The 20174-nt window shown below is 32.2% G+C and overlaps 3 protein-coding genes across 3 annotated transcripts; 2 read left to right on the top strand and 1 right to left on the bottom strand.

Annotated features, from left to right (window-relative positions):
- The first annotated feature begins 1808 nt into the window (after positions 1-1808).
- Positions 1809-5945, top strand: LOC113866807 (receptor-like protein kinase HSL1). The gene is made up of 3 exons (XM_027501607.1): positions 1809-1904; positions 2512-5050; positions 5533-5945. The coding sequence occupies exons 1-3, from the start codon at positions 1809-1811 to the stop codon at positions 5943-5945; spliced, it is 3048 nt and encodes a 1015-aa protein (XP_027357408.1).
- A 1541-nt stretch (positions 5946-7486) lies between these two features.
- On the top strand, positions 7487-11000 carry LOC113867692 (receptor-like protein kinase 5). Its single transcript, XM_027503121.1, has 2 exons — positions 7487-10171; positions 10278-11000. The coding sequence occupies exons 1-2, from the start codon at positions 7549-7551 to the stop codon at positions 10688-10690; spliced, it is 3036 nt and encodes a 1011-aa protein (XP_027358922.1). The 5' UTR covers positions 7487-7548; the 3' UTR covers positions 10691-11000.
- Positions 11001-11610: 610 nt separating this feature from the next.
- Positions 11611-16305, bottom strand: LOC113867192 (hexokinase-1-like). Its single transcript, XM_027502311.1, has 9 exons — positions 15810-16305; positions 15158-15308; positions 14887-15069; positions 14434-14508; positions 14081-14236; positions 13854-13952; positions 13653-13783; positions 12582-12663; positions 11611-12345 (listed from the first exon to the last, which is right to left on the bottom strand). The coding sequence occupies exons 1-9, from the start codon at positions 16073-16075 to the stop codon at positions 11998-12000; spliced, it is 1491 nt and encodes a 496-aa protein (XP_027358112.1). The 5' UTR covers positions 16076-16305; the 3' UTR covers positions 11611-11997.
- Positions 16306-20174: the final 3869 nt, after the last annotated feature.

Below are 20174 nucleotides of genomic sequence, written 5' to 3' on the forward strand. Positions count from 1 at the left end.
TAAATTTGGATTCAGAATTAACTTAATTTTTATTTATTTTTATAAAAAATTTTATGATTTGACCTTTTTCTAATAAAATTGTATAGTTTTACTTCCAACTATAAAATTAGGAAAAATTTAACCAATTTAAAGGTAAAATAATAATTCTCATAAAAAATAAATGCTACAATCTCATAGATAATTGATAAAATGATAATTTATTTATTTTTGAAAGATACGTGTAAATCATATATGCTCAAATAATAATAATAATAATAATAATAATCAAAATATGAGATTTTTAAATAAAAGTCTAATTGCTTTGATTTTTTATTTTTAATTTCTTTTGATACTTGATTGGGTCCATGTGCTTCACATGGCAAGCAATCCTACATGTGTTAGAGCACAACGTGTAAATGTTTTGGGCCTGTGCTCTTTGGGCTCTTCCTTCAGAGTATGGTCGATAAAAAACAATTTCAGGTCGAAATGAAATTACTCTTCATCATTTATTTTTAAATCTAAAAAATAAATGATAAGATATTAAGGAAATTAGATTAGTTCCTAAAATAGTTAAATTGTTATATATACATGTGAGAAAAGATTAATTCTTTCATTATAATAATCTTATTTGAGTTAAATAAAATTATTATGAGTAATAAAGTTATACCATAAATTAAGCTGAAATAACACATTACTGATTTCTATATGCTTAAAAATGAAAAAAATTAATTTACATAAGTTATACAAATTCATATGTTATTAATAATGTTATATAGTGTATTTTTTATTGATTCAATCATTGAATTAAAATTATAATATATGTTTTTAGATTACAAGTATTTTTTTTGTTAAAAATTATATAGAATAACTTATGCAAGTTGATCTACGGTAATAAAATTATAATATTATTTTGATTATTTATATTTCTAAAATAAAAAATATTATTTTTATATCTTTTATAAATATATTATTTAATTTTAATATACGTGAATGAAATACCAAACAATTTTAAATTAGTCTACAATTTTGTTGAGATAACTTAAATGATATTTATGTGATGATTAATTTTTAATTATTATCTAATAACCTAGTGGAATTATTTTTCTTCCTTCTCTTGTTTCTCTTCATTCATAGAATTGAGTTTCTGCAAAAATTGAAAAGTATACAAAGTAGAAAAAAAAATAAAAAATCAACGCAGTGGTCCCTCGTGATGAATCGTTATTTTGATTTTCCATATTCATCAACTCTTCAATTTCCCTTAATCATGAATAAGAGAAAATTATAGATCCAAATTATTGTTGATTTAATTATTTTATATACCGCTAATTATTAATTAAAATTCATTAAATTAAGTAAAAAGTATATATATAATTTTTATATTTTTTAATAAATTTTAACTAATAATAAAAATATGTTGGAGAATATACGGGTGACTTTTCTTTGTCACAGCAAGTTATCAGTTTAATTTAAGCCAACCTATTTTCTATCCATTATACTATTTATTTTAATAGAAATAGGTTGAAAAGTCAAAAGCTTTAGTCAAATTTTTTAAACTAGAATTGCAAAATTTGACCAATCTTTTCTTGAATAAAATTTAGTTAATACGTGAATCTATGGATAACGTATTCGTGGTGAAAATATGCTGTTATTTTTATTTTAAAAAATGTAATTTTCTCAATTCAAAAACTAAAAATATGATATTTTAATTTATTTTAGTATAGTGAATTTAAACATCATCATAAGCTGCAAGATTTTATGCAAACTTTTTATTTGATCTTTTTCAAAATTTCGAAATAAATAATGAGAGATTAATAGCAATGAAAATGACGATGGAGGATCGAGGAAAGAACGATCCTAATCTTGCAATGTTTTCTCGAACGAGAAATAGAAGACTTTCAAATTACATCATTCTATACAATCGTTACGTCCGTTGACCAGACTTTTCAAACTATTCATTCCCATTTTTTTAATGAGGAATAATTTTTTGTTTTAATTATACAAAATAAAGATGACTTGTAATGTATTATTTATCAATTTTGAATATTTTTATTTATTATAAATTTTATATTTATAAAATAATCATCTATTATTTATATAATGAATATATTTGTATACTATATAACATGAATTTATGATATATAATTACTTAATTTTTATTAATCTAATGTATTAATTATATTTTTTATATAAAAAAATTAGACGGACTAGAAGATTGAATTTATTTATACTTTTTCCATTTCCACCAACGTATTGGCGTTGACTTTCTGACCCACCAAAATTGAATAGGAAAAAGTTTGTAATTGTAAGGAAGCTAACAGTTCTAAACTTTTCTGCTTGTCAAACCAACCAACACATTGCAAAATTCCAGACAACATATGATGAAATCATCATCATCTTCTTCTCTTGCATATTAGCTTCTTTTCATTTCAATATTCACACACTACACAAACCAAGATGAAAATATCATGTCTTAATTTGATATTTTACTCTCTTGTGTTATTATTTCTTACCTTTCCACATGCAAAATCTCAGTCTCAGTTGCATGATCAAGAACATGCAGTGCTATTGAAGATAAAGCAATACCTTGAAAACCCTTCATTTCTTAGTCACTGGACACCATCAAACACCTCCTATTGTTCTTGGCCAGAGATCACTTGCACCAATGATGGCTCAATCACTGGACTCATTTTGGCCAACGTTAGCATCCCTCAAACCATACCACCTTTCATATGTGACCTTAAAAATCTCACTCATGTTGATTTCACTGGCAATTTAATTCCTGGAGAGTTCCCAACATATCTCTACAACTGTTCCAAGTTGGAGTACCTTGATCTCTCTATGAACAACTTTGTTGGTAACATTCCTAATGACATTGATCGCTTGTCAAATTTGCAGTTTCTTAGCCTTGGTTACACCAACTTCTCTGGTGACATCCCTACCAGCATTGGAGGGCTAAAGGAACTAACTTATCTTGGACTTCAATATTGTCTATTTAATGGAACTCTCCCTGGTGAGATTGGCAACTTGTCCAATCTTGAAACCTTGGACTTGTCCTCGAACAATATGTTCCCTCCTTCAAGGTTGCCAACTAACTGGACCCAGTTGACCAAATTGAAGGTTTTTTACATGTATGACTCAAACTTGGTTGGCGAGATACCTGAAAGCATTGGACAGATGGTGGCTTTGGAAAAATTGGATATATCACAAAATAATTTAACTGGGCCAATTCCTAGTAGTTTGTTCATGCTGAAGAATCTAAGCACAATGTTTCTTTCAAGAAACAAGCTTTCTGGGGAGCTACCTGGTGTTGTTGAAGCATTGGATTTGACCATCATTGATCTTTCAAGGAACAATCTTTCAGGAAAAATACCAGATGATTTTGGAAAGCTTCAAAAGTTAACAGGTTTGGCTTTGTCTATGAATAACTTTTCAGGGGAAATACCACAAAGCATAGGCCTTCTTCCATCTCTGGTAGATTTTCGTGTCTTTATCAACAATTTATCAGGTACCATTCCTCCTGATTTTGGCCTCTACTCGCAAAAGCTTGAGACCTTTATGATTTCAACTAATAGTTTAAGTGGAAACTTACCTGAAAACTTATGCTATCATGGTCACTTGCTTAATTTATCAGTCTATGAAAATAACCTGAGTGGAGAGTTGCCACAATCACTCGGGAATTGTAGTAGCCTGATAGATTTGAAAATTTATAATAACGAGTTTTCTGGTAACATTCCTAGTGGTCTTTGGACTTTCAATTTGTCAAATTTCATGGTAAGAAATAATAAGTTTACTGGTGAGCTTCCTGAGAGATTGTCCCCAAGTATTTCACGCTTTGAGATAAGTTACAATCAGTTTTCTGGTAGGATTCCAAGTGGAGTATCTTCTTGGACTAATGTGGTAGTGTTTAATGCCAGTCACAACAACCTTAATGGAAGTATTCCAAAAGAGTTAACAGCTCTTCCCAAGCTAACAACTTTGCTACTTAATCAGAATCAACTCACAGGGCCACTTCCATCAGATATAATATCATGGCAATCCTTAGTAACTCTAAATTTGAGCCAAAACCAACTCTCTGGACAAATCCCAGATTCATTTGGTCTTTTACCTGTCCTTAGCCAACTTGACTTGTCAGAAAATCAATTCTCTGGTCAAATTCCTTCAATACTTCCTAGACTCACCAATCTCAATCTATCCTCCAATCATTTGACTGGAAGGGTTCCAAGTGAATTTGAGAATTCTGTGTATTCCACTAGCTTTTTGGACAATTCTGGTCTCTGTTCTGAAACTCCATCACTGAACCTTATGTTGTGCAATTCTAGCCCTCAAGGGTCAAGCAAGGGCTCATCTTGGTCTCTGGCTTTGATTATAAGCTTGGTGGTAGTGGCTTGCTTATTGGCTTTGTTGACATCACTCTTGATTATCAGATTTTATAGAAAAAGAAAGCAAGGATTGAATGATTCATGGAAGCTTATTTCTTTTCAAAGGCTGAGTTTCACTGAATCAAACATAGTGTCATCATTGACAGAACATAACATCATTGGTAGTGGTGGATATGGCACTGTGTACCGCGTTGAAGTTGATGGCTTAGGCTATGTTGCTGTGAAGAAGATTTGGGAAAACAAGAAGTTAGATCAGAATCTTGAGAGCTCATTTCATAATGAAGTTAAAATATTAAGCAACATTCGTCATAAAAACATTGTGAAGTTAATGTGTTGTATCTCTAAAGAGGATTCTATGCTCCTTGTATACGAGTATGTGGAAAACCGTAGCCTTGATAGGTGGCTACACAAGAAGATCAAATCATCAACTGTGTCAGGTTCAGTCTCTCATGTTGCCCTTGATTGGCCAAAGAGATTGAAAATTGCCATTGGAGCTGCACAAGGTTTGAGTTACATGCATCATGATTGCTCACCACCTATTGTTCATAGAGATGTTAAAGCAAGCAACATTCTTTTGGACACTCAATTCAATGCCAGAGTTGCTGATTTTGGTCTGGCTAGGATGTTAATCAAGCCAGGGGAACTGGCCACCATGTCAGCTGTGATTGGCTCATTTGGCTATATGGCTCCAGGTGAATGACATGCCATAACTTTTGTTCCTTAATCTTGGGTACTTCTGTAGGACATATTTCCCTGTAGTTACATTTATTTATTTGATAACTTCCTCTTTATTTTTAATTTTTAAAAATTTTAATAAATAAATAAAAAAACTAAGTGGACTATAAAAAGAGAATGTACTTTAAGAGGAGTAAAGAAATTTTCCTAAACAAATATATTGTTTTCTGTGTCTGGGACAACTTATTTTGAAGAAATAATCACTTGTTTTTTATTTATTTTTAGAGATATGTTTTTAAAACATAGTGTGCTTGATTCAATTTTGTTTTAAAAAATAATCTTATTTTTACACATTTCTAGAAAGATCTTAAAAAAATGTGATTATTTTCACATAAATAATCCAGACCAAACATGCTATTAGATACAATATTTTTGTCAAATTTTCCATTGGCATAGCTTGAGTTTAATGTAAATGATTTTTGGCATACTTGAATTGCAGAATATGTTCAAACAACTAGAGTGAGTGAAAAGTTTGATGTGTTTAGCTTTGGTGTTATCCTATTGGAATTGACAACTGGTAAAGAAGCTAATTATGGTGATGAGCACTCATCTCTTGCTGAATGGGCATGGCGCCACCACCAATTAGGAAGCAATATAGAAGAGTTATTAGACATTGATGTAAAGGAATCCAGTTACTTGAATGGTATGTGTAAGGTTTTCCAACTTGGGATCATGTGTACTTCAACACTTGCTGTTACTAGACCTTCTATGAAAGAGGTTTTGCAAGTATTGCTCTCTTTGGATGAATCTATGTCTTATGGAGAGAGGAATAATGTTGGCCACAATGATGATGTTCCACTTCTTAGAAATTCAAAGAGAGAGTACAAGTTGGATATTGATAATGACAGCTAGGTACAAGGTTTCCCTTTCAATGTTGATGTTGGATATTGTTGAATAGTGACTAACAAAATGGGCTACCATGTAAAGATTATTGCCAATTTTGGAATTTAACTCAATGAAACATAGTCGCCGGATTTTAGATTGAGTATTGTATAGTACTATAGAACCTCATTAAAAATAACATAAAATAGAAGTCCTTCTTTTTGGTAATCGATATTAATCCCCATGGATGATAATGATAAGAGTGTGCTTGAGAGTGACAAAAATGAGCATATTTGTTTATTTTTAATTCAAAAGATATAATACTTATAAAAATATGTAAAATATTGAGCTATTAAATATATGTAAACTTATGATTTTATTTTAAAAATTATAAAATTAAAGAATATTTATTCAAAAAAATTTACTTTCTCTTTCTTTTCTCTAAAACACTAAACTCTCAAATATATCTTTACCGAATCTCTCAAGCACTTAGTAACTTGCAGATGTTTTGTTCATAGTCCTTTTTTCATTTTTTACTTCTACACTCTTAAAGGAATATTATTGTAATCTTAATAAATTATAAATTAAATTTATTTTTAAAATTTTTTCATATCTAATAAAGTAGAATATTTCTTATTAATAATAAAACTATTTATTATTTTAAATTTTTATATAAAAATTATTTAAATTTAGAAATATCCATGAAATGCATAGAAAATTTGCTATTAGTTTACATTTCTTGATTTGCTTATTATCTTTTAGAATGAACATATAAAAAGAATACTTCAATCCTAATTAGAATTCAAATAGTCAAAAGCATCATGTGAATGGTCAAAAGTGGATGCTTGGAAGGTTCTGCGATGTTCACATTATCTGTGGGCTTATAGCCTTATTATTGACTGTATAAAGTATTTGTAGTGCTAATGAAAAGGTAATAAAAAGAACAGCAATTTGATGTGATATGGTTCCATAGTATCACAGAATACGACAATTCATCATGGGCATGTGGTCACAAAACTTAGGGTGTCTCTTTTGGTCAGCATTCACACGTGAATCGAGGTCAAAGTTTTGTGCTGGTGGATGCAAACTAATCTAAATAATTGAATTGGTTCCCACTTGATTACTCTAAGTTCATTTCTAATAATAATTAAAAAAAGGAGAATTAAGAATAAAACTAAGAAGCAAGCGACTCCAACTTCAGAGTAAAGAAAGTATCTCAAAGTTGGAAACCATAGCGTGAAAGCTAAGAGATATAATTTTGGTTAAATAAAAAAAAGCTTTAATATGTTTTAGTTGCCCTTTAATTATAATTTAGGACTATACCATTACTCTTAAAAAAATTCTAATAATCAAGGTACCTTCAATAATTTATTTGGCACTTTCTTTTTCTACAGTATCTTAACAAAACTAGTACCAAATATGGGGTATTAGGCACATCGAAAATTGGCATCATACAGAAAGGTAAATTGGTATACCAAGTTTGAAACAAGCCATGAAGTAATCATTGATCCGTGTTCTAAGTCATGTTAAGTCAGTGAGTAAAAAGTGGCTGCCAATCGGAAAAGTCGTTGATTTTTTCATACATTATTTACTCATCATTGAATGATACTCTCTGTGAACCAGAAACAACCAAATGAAAAAAATTATCACATCATGTGCTAAGATGCCAGTTCTCTCTCTTTTCTCCCTCTTCCTCTTTCTCACCTATGCAAACTCACAGTCTCACTCTCTTCTGTATGATCAAGAACATGCAGTGCTATTGAAGATTAAGCAATACCTGCAAAACCCATCATTTCTCAATCATTGGATTCCATCAAACTCTTCTCATTGTTCTTGGCCAGAGATCTCATGCACCAATGATTCTGTCACTAAACTGGCTATGATCAACACCAACATCACTCAAACACTACCACCTTTCCTATGTGACCTCAAAAACCTCATACACATTGATTTTCAATGGAATTGCATTCCTAGCGAGTTCCCAACATCTCTCTACAACTGCTCCAAGCTTGAGTACCTTGACCTCTCACAGAACTACTTTGTTGGTAAAATTCCTTATGACATTGACCGCTTGGCTAGGCTAAGTTTTCTTAACCTTGGTGGCAACAACTTTTCTGGTGATATTCCAGCCAATATTGGGAGGTTGAAGGAACTAACAAGTCTTCAACTTCATCAGTGTCTTTTCAATGGTACCTTCCTTGCTGATATTGGCAATTTGTCCAACCTTGAAACCTTGTATATGTTCTCAAACAGCATGCTCCCTCCCACAAAGTTGCCATCAAGCTTGACCCAATTGAACAAATTGAAGGTCTTTTATATGTATGGCTCCAACTTGGCAGGGGAAATCCCTGAAGCCATTGGAGAAATGGTGGCATTGGAGCAGTTGGATTTATCAGGAAACGGCTTGAGTGGACAAATTCCCAACGGTTTGTTCATGCTGAAAAATCTGAGCATACTATATCTTTACAATAACAACCTTTCTGGGGAGATACCTGGAATGGTTGAAGCATTCAACTTAACAAGGCTTGATCTTTCACATAATAGTCTTAGTGGGAAAATACCTGATGATTTGGGAAAGCTCAATAAGTTGACATACTTCGGTTTGTCTATGAATCAGTTATCTGGGAAGGTACCAAAAAGCATTGGTCAGTTGCCAGCTCTGACTGATTTTGTTGTTTTTCTCAACAATTTGTCAGGTACTCTACCTCAAGACTTTGGTAGGTTCTCAAATCTTGAAACCTTTCAAGTTGCATCAAATAGTTTCACAGGAAGGCTTCCACAGAACTTGTGCTATTATGGAAGGTTAGTTGGTTTAACTGCATATGACAATTACCTGAGTGGAGAGTTGCCAGAATCTCTAGGAAGTTGCAATAGCTTGCAATATCTGAGAGTTGACAACAATGAGCTTTCTGGCAAAATTCCTAGTGGTTTATGGACATCTATGAATTTGTCAACATTTATGATAAATGATAACAAGTTCACTGGTGAGCTTCCTGAAAGATTGTCCTTGAATCTTTCAGTCCTGGCCATAAGTTACAATCAGTTTTCTGGTAGAATTCCTCGTGGAGTGTCTTCTTGGAAGAATGTTGTGGTGTTCAATGCCAGTAACAACCTCTTCAATGGAAGTATTCCACTAGAGCTAACATCTCTTCCCCAGCTAACAACTCTTCTGCTTGATCATAACCAGCTTACAGGGCCACTTCCATCACATATAATATCATGGAAGTCCTTAATAACTCTAAATTTGAGCCACAATCAACTTTCTGGAGAAATCCCAGATGCAATTTCTCTGTTACACGCTCTCAACATATTGGATTTGTCAGAAAATGAAATCTCTGGCCAAATTCCACTTCAGCTGGCCCTGAAGGGACTCACGAACATCAATCTTTCCTCTAATCACTTGACAGGAAGGATTCCTATTGAATTTGAAAACCTCGTGTATGCCAACAGCTTTTTGAACAATTCTGATCTCTGTGCTGATACCCTGGCACTAAACCTTACCTTGTGCAATTCTAGGCCTCGAAGGGCAAGGAACGGCTCATCTGCATCTCATGCTATGATCACAACCCTGGTTGTAGTATCCTCCTTACTGGCTTTCTTGTCATCATTCTTGATGATTAGAGTTTACAGAAAAAGGAAGCAAGATTTGAAAAGGTCATGGAAACTGACTTCCTTTCAGAGGCTGAGTTTCACAAAATCAAACATTGTGTCATCAATGACAGAACACAATATTATAGGCCGTGGTGGGTATGGGGCAGTATATCGTGTTGCTGTTGATGGTTTAGGCTATGTTGCCGTGAAAAAGATATGGAGTAGCAGGAAGTTAGAGCAGAATCTTGTCAATTCTTTTCTAGCAGAAGTTGAAATACTGAGCAATATTCGTCATACTAACATTGTAAAGTTGCTGTGTTGTATCTCCCGTGAGGATTCTTTGCTCCTTGTCTATGAATATATGGAAAACCACAGCCTTGATAGGTGGCTGCACAAGAAAGGTAAGGCATCAGCTATGTCAAATTCAGTGCTTGATTGGCCAAAGAGATTGCATATAGCTATTGGAGCTGCACAAGGTTTGTGCTACATGCATCATGACTGCTTACCGCCGGTTGTTCATCGAGATGTGAAAACAAGTAACATTCTGTTGGATTCTCAATTCAATGCAAAAGTTGCTGATTTTGGTCTGGCCAAGATGTTGATCAAGCCAGAAGAACTTGCTACCATGTCAGCTGTGGCTGGTACATTTGGCTACATTGCTCCAGGTGAAAACAAGAAACAAAAGAATTGCTTCATTAAAAATTTCTATTTCCTTTTTGTTTGGCACAAGTTTAGTCTAAATGTTTATTTCATGCAAAACATGAATTGCAGAATATGCTCAAACAACGCGTGTTAATGAGAAGATAGATGTCTATAGCTTTGGAGTTATTCTATTGGAACTGACAACTGGAAAAGAAGCTAATCATGGAGATGAATATTCATCCCTTGCTGAATGGGCATGGCGCCACATTCAGGTAGGAAGCGATATAGAAGATATTCTGGATGAAGAAATTAAGGAAGCTTGTTACACGGATGAAATGCGCAACATCTTCAAACTTGGAGTCATGTGCACTTCAACACTGCCAGCTAGTAGACCTTCCATGAAGGAGGTCCTGAAAGTATTGCACCGCTGCAGTGATCCACTTGCCAATGGAGAGAAGAACATTGGTTTCTACGATGCTGTTCCACTTCTTAAGAACTCAAAATGGGAAAAGCAGGTGGAATATTACACTGATGATGATTGATGATAGCTAGATAGTTTGCATCCCAGTTTAAGTGTGCTATATGATCCTACCTGATAACAATACAGAAAGGTTACAAACTTTAACGAAAGGTCTAGTCTTGATAGGCTGAGTTAGAGCAGGGGATTACTTGTAAAAGTGCTTTGCAAAATGAAAATGGCAACTAAGCCCATTTGTATTGAGGAGGGAACTGCCTTTTAATCTTGGTTTTGTTTTTATGATAGTGTAAACAGGTTTGGGGTTTTCTTTTCTTAGGCTCCCAAATATGAAATAAGGCACTAAGCTAACAAGTGAAATGAGGAACAAATTCAGCTCATGTCCATTGGTGAAGATAATTGGGTCGTTATTCTTAATTGAAGGGGTAAGAAACAAAAAAGCAATTTTTTACGGGATTTGAAAATTGGTTTTTCCAATACCATGATCAACGCTATTATGGTAAGCAGTTCAATTGGTAGTTAACCTTCAAAAAGCAAGGGCGTTGAGGAGAAATCCGTTTTAAGTTTGTTTACATAACCTCTTCACTGCCTTATAACAATTGAAGGAGAAGACATTTGTTTATTATAGGAAGTAAATCTACCATAACAGAAATAATCCTTAACACTGAAATGGCCATTGACAAATGGAAATAAGATATAAATGTATTGGAGTTCAATTGTCAAACTTATTAACATCGTAATACATTATTACATAATGTAATTTTGACAGAACACTAATTTAATTTTGTTTCTTTACTGTTCCAGGATCATTTTGAGAAAAATCATAGGATATAAATATAAGTTGTATAATGCCAACAGACAAACTTCACAAGGAATTAAGTGTAAACTTGTGGATGCATCCGTTGTATAATTCGTTACATGGTCTTCTAAGCTATTCGTTACGACAAAACAGACAAATTTTCAAGTAAGGTATGCATATTATAATAAACAGCACCAACTCTCCATTGATACCGTAGAAAATTTTTGAATTAAAATTCTTCACTGTTGTCAATAAATTAATCCTGATTTATTCTCGTTGAAAACATGTTACACTGGCAAAACATGACTATTCAAAAGCTTACACCTCTCCCTTTTATTCCTTAACGTGGGAGAGACAAACACTAACCAAAACAATGCCCCAGTAATTACCTAAAGAAGCAGCAAGGTTGCTGCAGGAACACAGAGCCCTACAAATACCCCACAGCAGACTTGGTCCACCCTCCAGTTAAAAGCTCTGTAGGACAAGTAACAAAGGCTTTTCTGCTTCAATCTGTTGATCTATAAGAAAAAATTGAAACTACTGTTACACTTGTTTACTTGGCATTGACCACATCTTCAGGACTCCTCCACTCCCAAATACTGGGAATGAGAAGCTGCCAGGAGGGCTGCTCCAATTCCCGAGCCATCATTAGAATGCTCGAAGCCAATTGTCTCGGTTGCCTCATCTCCTACCAACTCCTTTAGTGTACTCTCCAAGCAAGTTCTGAATTTAGTATAGTGCTCAAACAGTCCTCCATCCAGTGCTATAACTGATTTCTGTTTCTCCCCACCCTTTACCGTGTCTCTTCCTATTTTCTTGAGAATGCCTAGAATACCAGCAGCAGAAAGGCGGGCTCCGCGAATAGCAACAATGTCGCAGAGTTCCACAACAATCTTCCTCATTTTCAGGGATGTGTTATGGATCTGATATAAAAGACAACAATGAGAAAACTTAACCCTTTCTTTTGGGAAGGAGAAATGCCAAACTTCTCTATTTGTCCTTAACATGCATGAATTTGTTTATAATCAAAGATCTCAAATAATAGATTGCCAAAATTTCCTTCCTTTTATATTTAATTCAAGAAAAACATTTAACATGATATTAATGTGACAACAAACAAGCATATTTATATTCAACATGGTCAGAGAAGCATCCATACCTCTAATATATCCCTTAATTTGTTTCCAACCACCTTCAGATCTGAAGATGTATCATGATGCATTGCAGACATGACAGGTGTCCTATACATCCCATAAAAAAGGTGAAAAACTAAGAGGCTCCAATGCAAAGAAAATAAATGGTAAAAAAAAGAATGAAAGTAGTGCGTTACAATGAAGATGGGTATAACTCAAATTAGGGAAACACAGGTGATATGGTGTAAATATGTTCCCTATCAATTTTTAACCTCACTTAACCAACCATAGGAAGAGTAATAGGGAGGCAATGAAAATCAGAAGTGAAAACTATTTGTATGCCTGCTTGGTAAGATAATAAAGAGAAGACACCATTGGCATTCCACTATAAAATTTTCACCAGAATTTTGAACATAAAAAAGTAAATATTCCAACATCAAAATATGTTCTTGTGGTTCACTTATATTTATTCAAAGATTATAATCATCAAGAAATATGATTAGTATATAGCATTGTGGTTCCTTTAGCCTTCATCTCTAATAAATGAGAGGATGAAAAACTGTTCAATCATGCCATTTTGCAAATCTTTTACCCAGCATTTAAAGACCATAAAATTCACCCCTCTCCACCTTTCTCACAAACTACCAAGCATGTCCCAAAAGAGGCAATGATAACCCAATTTGGTACTGCAACATCCTTGTACTGATTACAAGTTTCAAAATGAATGGAAAGAACATTGAACAAATGTCAGCGGTGTGGCAACCAATTAATAGCAGAAATAATAACTTTTAGATCAAGCGACCCTGAGAAATAATATAGAAGTGAGAAAGGTAGGTTCAGCGGCCTTAAAAATTCAATAGATGATACTAAGATGGCACCTGAAGAAGTCTGAAGAGATAAAATTAAACCATTTAGGCCTAACATTTATTAGATTTCTCAAATTAATATTAATATGCCAATTACTAAGCAAGATAAAGTTTCTTTATCATTGCTCACATGGTAGACATACAAGAAAATTCCAAAGGAAGGACAGATAGCAAATAAACAAGTATAATCTGAGAAAATTAGTTGATGTTTGGTTGGATATAATATCATACCTAAGTATGAAAGGAATCCTCAATTTTGGAGGAACAGTATCTCCAAAGAATTCAGCTTCTTCAGCCAACTTCAACAAAACTCTCCTAACAATATCGCCCAAATACATACCAGAAATTATCTTCTCAAAAATCTGCAAACAAGAGTATTAGTGTACTATAGATGCACATTGATAATTTAAACCAATGATAGATAACCATTACCTGTTCTCCAGGGTTTAGGCTCTCTGCATCTAGAGCTTGATCATATTCTGTCAGAGGAAGATGGGAAGATCGGAAATTACCCCACTCCATGTTTATAACCTATAGAATTAACAAAATAATCAGCATGCTTTGATACACAGCTAACCATTACCTGCCCCAAATCATGGTAACACAGTTCTTCTATCACACAAGAAAATAAGTGTCATAGACATTCATAACCTATTTACCATCTTTCCTGACTTTGGTAAAGGACCATGCCATTTTGGAATTGCATGCGCATGCTCTACATAGGCTGCATTTGTCCCAGTACCAAGGATAACTCCAGCAATGACATCCTGATTGCTGAATCTTCCTCTAGCTACGGTTCCAACAGTGTCATTAACCTACATCACATCTCCAAGTTAAGTTTTGTTCCCAGGTTGAGATATTAAGTAACCAAGAAACTTATAAGGAAGAAAATTGACACTTCAAAACTAATTAATCCAAATTTTCTGCCAGATACAAACTGAAAAGCATTCTCAAAGCCTGATTTTAAGGGCAAAAAGAAAAGAAGTTATAAAGAAAGGAAAGTGGGACTCACTAGAGCTGCAACACGCATATCCAGACCAACTTTTTCAAAGGATTTGGTTAGTTCACCCACCACATCTTCTCCAACCTACAAACAACCCAAATAAAATCCATAAACAAAGTAACAATCAGATTACCTACTCAATTAAAGAGTAGCTGAGAAATGAAGAAAAAACTAGTAGGAGGTTCTTCCCTATATGAAAAGAGTTCATATGATACATTTGTGAACTGTAGAAGGTTAGCATAGTAACTCCTGGACTCACAAAACATAATGCAAGAACAAAAGGAATGTAGTAGTGTATGTACTAACAGAGACAGAATACTAATGCATGTATCTGGATTGCACACCGTAATCATGATCAACAGTACACAAATGAGACGACAAGAAAGAATGTCAGATGCAATTACTGACCACAAAGCAAATAGAATTGAATATGACAGAATCAAGGTAACATTAATTACTTACCACATCCTCAATATTGAATCCCTTAGTCCACTTTATTAGACTCCCAGATGCAATTGATGTTTGCTTCACTGGAAACGAGAAGGTAAAACCCAGTTCTCTTTGTCTGCCAGGTGGAGGATGAAACTCTTCAGGTTCTGACTCAACAAACTTTGCAAGTTTTGTTGCTATAAAATCAAATAATTCCTGCAACGCCGTAGTAATTAACTTATTTCAGTGTGTTGTAGGCACGGTCAACTCAATGCATGGATAGATTTTCTCGCAACAGACTTACATGAGAAGAACCGGTCATCAAATGAGGAGGAATGGCAACTTCTTCAGACTCAAGGTTAACAACGCCTTTCTCCTTTCCACCTAAATGCACCCGAAGGGTACGGAAGTTTGTGCCACCAAGGTCCAATGCATAAAACAGTCCTTTCTCATCCCTATAAACAATGCAACAAATTAAAGATCAACAAACAAGACAAAAAGACCTTTAACCCTGTGTTTGGACAGAGATTTTAGAATTTCAGAAAATGTGAAAATAACAATGAGAGACTGATTCAAAATAGAGTCAAATATGATAGGAGTTATAAACGATAATCCAAAAAGAATTCAGCATTATATACAAACCCATTATCCAAACACATAAATTTAGTAATTTAAAAATACTCTATCCAAACACAACCCTTAAAATTACAAGCTCAAGTGACAGAAAACTCCATTCACTTATTTTCCATCAATTCAAACACAATGTAAAACACTTGGTCGCTCAAATCTCTCAGAACACACAACACAAACAATCCAATGCTTTAGGACTAAACTACCACCATCCAAACTATCCTTTACTTCATAAAGATAACATGAAAACTCGAATGACAAAATAATGCAGAAAACTTTGGAAAATTAAAAAAGAAGAAGGGAAACTAAGTAAGAGAGGAACAAACCCAGAAGGAAGATTATCAACATAGGTGATCAACATCTTGAGCTTGCTGGCACCTTCAGAAGCAAGACCCGCATGCATCTCAACAGCCATAGCATCAGCAACCTGTTTTAGCTTCGCAATTGGGGTTCCACACTCTTCCCCAAACTCCTTCACAATCTCCACCGCGCGACCCCACTTCCCCGACCTCCTCATGTGGTGCCGAACCACCAGCGCCGCCGCCGCACACACGCCCGCCGCGCAAACCCCCGCCACCGCCACCTTCCCCATGCCACTCACAACCTCTTTTGCTTTTTGGATACTCCGAGATTGTTTCTCATTCGTCAAAACATTCGGGATTTGGACACACAAACTTACGAGTAGGAACGAAAGTTATCATTACATTTACATTTGTATATATAGATAAAGATAATAATAATTAAATTAGTGCATGAAAAATACGATGTACGTACGTATTAATCTAATCTATAAATACTAAAACTTATCTATAAGATTTGTTTATTTATCGAACACAAATGGATGAACTATATATCTCTTTCGAATTACTGTTCTAAATTAATATTCTAATTTTCGGCTGAATTTAATTTCCGAATAAAAAAGGATAAGGTGAATTGACGTATGAGTATCAACTGATAGTGACAGGTAATTTAATATTTTTCAAGGAGAATTTCACTCTATCTATATATTATTTTTATTTTATTATCATATAAAATAAATATTAATAAAAGAGTACATAAAAATATTTTCATTTAATAATCAACAAATAACAATCAGAAGTAACTTTAAGAATTTGGGAAATTAAAGAACAAAAGAAATTAGCAAAAATTAGCACTGATTAAATAAATAAAAATAAAATTGGGTTGGCAAATAACCGATAAATGAGTCAGGTTAGTGATACATATAACTCATAAAAGTACATAAAAAAATATATTAGTAAAAGAAACTGGTCAAAATTCAGAACAGGCCAAGTTGATAAAAGTTGACTTCAGAAATCAGTTTGAATAATTTTTCTAAGACTGTTTTATAAATTTAAAATATTTTTAGACATATAAAATATGTGTATAAGAATCATGGATTACTATAATTATTATTTATTTTTGTATTACTAAATTTTTATCTTATAAACATGATATAATTCTTTTCATTAATTTTAAATTTTCATCATTTATTTTTTGTAGTTCTATATAAATTTATTATTTAAGATTTCAGTCAATATTAAATATATATTTAATTATTTCCAATATAATTTTTCATAGACCAATAAATCATAAATGAATGTCTTTATTAATTTAATAATTCTGTAATTTTTAAAACTTTGAAATAAGTATTTGCTATGAATTTAACATTGATTAAATTAATAATTATTTATGAAATTAAAGATTAAAATAAAAATTATAAAATTTAGGATTAAATTTTATAAAAATTAAATTTAAAAAAACAAGGTTTTATTTTATTTTTATTACATCTATAAACGTGAAAATGTTTATATGATTTTTGAGTTGCCGTATGTAGCCAAACATGGTGCATGCAGTTCAGTATTGTTGATCCTGACAGCCACGTGTACATCCCGGTTTATATTATTGTTGTCACGTGCAAAATGGGCCATACACAATTTGGTGGGTTTTGTTAAACAATCTTTTAAGATATTCCCATATTTAAGAATATATAATTATAAATATATACATAAAACTCTCAAATTTTAATATATTAAAATTACGTAATAATACTAAAAAATATATTGTTAACAATGTTTTATTATTCATTATTTTTTATTTTATATCTTTAAACACTAATTTGAAAAATGTTATCTTTATTATTTATTATACAATTTTTCTTTTTTGTATGGGGAGGAAAAACATACATACAAGGACAAACAATGACAATTAACAATAATATGAATAGGTTAATAGATGACATAGATTTTGTGCAATAATGACGTATGGGGTACTAATCTTTTTCCATTTAAACATAGTGACTAAAGCAAATTGCAGTTTCATATTTGGAATAGCAGCAAGTTTTGAACATTAGGTGTAGGGCTGTGTTATTAATGTATTGTATAAGATTTTTTAATCATTTGATCATCAATTAATGGATTGGTCAACTTGGATTTGTTTTCAATGGCAATGCAAGTTGTTTATAAATTAAAAGGGTTTTGCTTATTTCAAGGCACCAACTTGGAGGCCAAACATGGGTGGTGACTCTTCTATTTCAGTGTGCGCCTCAACTTTGGTCATTGTTAATTTGTATTAAAAAGAAACTTTGACAAATTTGATTTTAAGTAGGAAAAAGAAATTTTGATCTCATTTAGAGTGTCATCACGGTGAGTAAGAGAGAGAGAGAGAACTAAAAAGATTGAGAATGAAGAAATGTGATAAGAAATGAAGGGAGAAATTAAAATTATAATAAGGATGAAAAAAAATTGTAAAAAAGGAAACAAAATATTAAAATTGCTTGAAGTAAGTAAATAATATTTTAAAATTTATGTATGCTTATTGACTTACTTTAAAGACAAAATTATTGTTAAATTTTTTTACCTTAATATGTATATACTAATAAAAGACTTTAGCAATACAAATGAAAAGTAATGTCTTTTTATCTTAAAAATGTTCTTTATGAATTTTAGAAGTAAGGTATCACTCTATGATATACGGGTTGGAATCCTTGTTTTAATTTCTCTTCAATTTTTAAATGATTTAATTTTTTTTAAATTGTTTTTTCCTCCAAATTATTAGTCAAAATTATTTTTTCTGTAACGAGGATTGATTCTAAACTTTGAATTTGAACATCTTATGTCATGAAATTCCTAATTTGCAACTTTTGCCCTAACTTGACCAATATCAATGGAGAATCATAGACCATTATTAGAAGAGAAATTTGTTATCCTCACTGCACTATTTTATAATTAAAAATATAAAATAAGAAAAACAATATGATAAAATAATAACAAAATATGAGTGATAAATAGCTATGTAGGAATAATATAACTTTATTCAAGTTGCATAATGGCACATCACTAAAATGAAGATACCATAACACAGCAAAGAGTTGGCTACACGAAAATACACACATGAGTCACTACAAAATGTTGTCATTATTTATTCATACAAATGGAAGAAAGGGTTTTAGCCTTCTTTTTGTCCAACCTTGAATGTGAAGCTTTTTCCCTTTTTCCTTTTGTACAAATGAAGCTTTTTTCTTTTTGTCCAACCTTGAATGAGAAGTTTGAAGCATGTCTTGATTTTGAAAAGAACAAAAAAAGGGGAAGATATTTTGAATTATAAATTTAAAAAATTATATAATTTAGAATGATAAATCTATGACTAATATATTATGTTTGAGTTAATATATCAATTTATATATTTTTTAAATTAATTTTAAATATATCTATTTAAAATAAAAAGTTTGTACTCTTCTCTTCTACCTTTCAAAATTTCCTTCCCAAATAACTCTATCAAGGGACGAAACAAGAAAAGAAAGGCCCATGGGTCCAAAAGAGCCCAAACCCGAAAATGTACAGCTACAAAGCAGGCATAAAAAAAATGGAAGAAGCATGAAATGTTTGAAAAAGCTAGAATGTAGGAATTGGTTTATTAAAAAGAAAATATATTCAATGTATCTAAGGCACGATAAGTACTTAAAAATAAGCTTATTTTGCCTCTATCAATGATAAAATTTGGGTACAAATTGAACTTATTACAGTTTTATTTTTCCATGATACAATAAATTCAAGCCGTGGCATCAATTTTACAATACTTTTTATCTCTTGTGTATCAAAGATAAATATAAATAAATTTGTAAATAAATTAAAGAAGAAAGAGAGAATTGAGTGTGATTTGTCTATGGAGAGTAATCCCTTTATATATAGAACCAAGTGTTTATTCATAATGAGTTTTACCAATTCAATTAATGTTTTTCATTAAAAAAAAATCACACTATTTTAAGTAGCGTTTATTCAATGAATAGTTACACTTCCTTCCTTAATGTCTTCCAGGAAGAGTAACTTTTTTTAATTTGCATTTTTATGAATAGACACTTCAGCTGTATCTATTTATATATGAATAGTGATATCGATCACTTGACGATTATTCATGTAAATATGTCCTTTAATACACATATCTACATGAAATATCATATATGCAAGACAAATTAAACTTAAATAACTTTTCATTTTGAAGGAAATAAAATAGTCTTGAAATTAAATTGAATAAAATAATAAAACTTTTTAATATAAAATAAATAGAATTTCGTTTAAATGAGTTATTAAAATTTTTATTTTAAATGAAAAAATGTAACTTTTCTTGTTTTAAAATTTTTTCTCACCAAGTGCACCCAAAACAGGATAAGAAAAAAATGTGAAGAAACTTAGCCG

This window comes from Abrus precatorius, unplaced genomic scaffold (genome assembly GCF_003935025.1).
Source record: "Abrus precatorius isolate BTA unplaced genomic scaffold, Abrus_2018 Scaffold5, whole genome shotgun sequence".
Taxonomy (NCBI): domain Eukaryota; kingdom Viridiplantae; phylum Streptophyta; class Magnoliopsida; order Fabales; family Fabaceae; genus Abrus; species Abrus precatorius.

Excerpts from the sequence above, each read along its gene's own strand:
- LOC113866807 (XM_027501607.1), top strand. The coding sequence starts at position 1,809 with ATGGAGGATCGAGGAAAGAACGATCCTAATCTTGCAATGTTTTCTCGA. Across the intron at positions 1,905-2,511 it reads TCATTCTATACAATCGTTAC|TCTCAGTTGCATGATCAAGA; the intron begins GTCCGTTGACCA and ends GCAAAATCTCAG. Across the intron at positions 5,051-5,532 it reads ATTTGGCTATATGGCTCCAG|AATATGTTCAAACAACTAGA; the intron begins GTGAATGACATG and ends CTTGAATTGCAG.
- LOC113867692 (XM_027503121.1), top strand. The coding sequence starts at position 7,549 with ATGAAAAAAATTATCACATCATGTGCTAAGATGCCAGTTCTCTCTCTT. Across the intron at positions 10,172-10,277 it reads ATTTGGCTACATTGCTCCAG|AATATGCTCAAACAACGCGT; the intron begins GTGAAAACAAGA and ends CATGAATTGCAG.
- LOC113867192 (XM_027502311.1), bottom strand. The coding sequence starts at position 16,075 with ATGGGGAAGGTGGCGGTGGCGGGGGTTTGCGCGGCGGGCGTGTGTGCG. Across the intron at positions 13,953-14,080 it reads TACCAAAGTCAGGAAAGATG|GTTATAAACATGGAGTGGGG; the intron begins GTAAATAGGTTA and ends TTAATTCTATAG. Across the intron at positions 12,664-13,652 it reads AGGATTCCTTTCATACTTAG|GACACCTGTCATGTCTGCAA; the intron begins GTATGATATTAT and ends TGGGATGTATAG.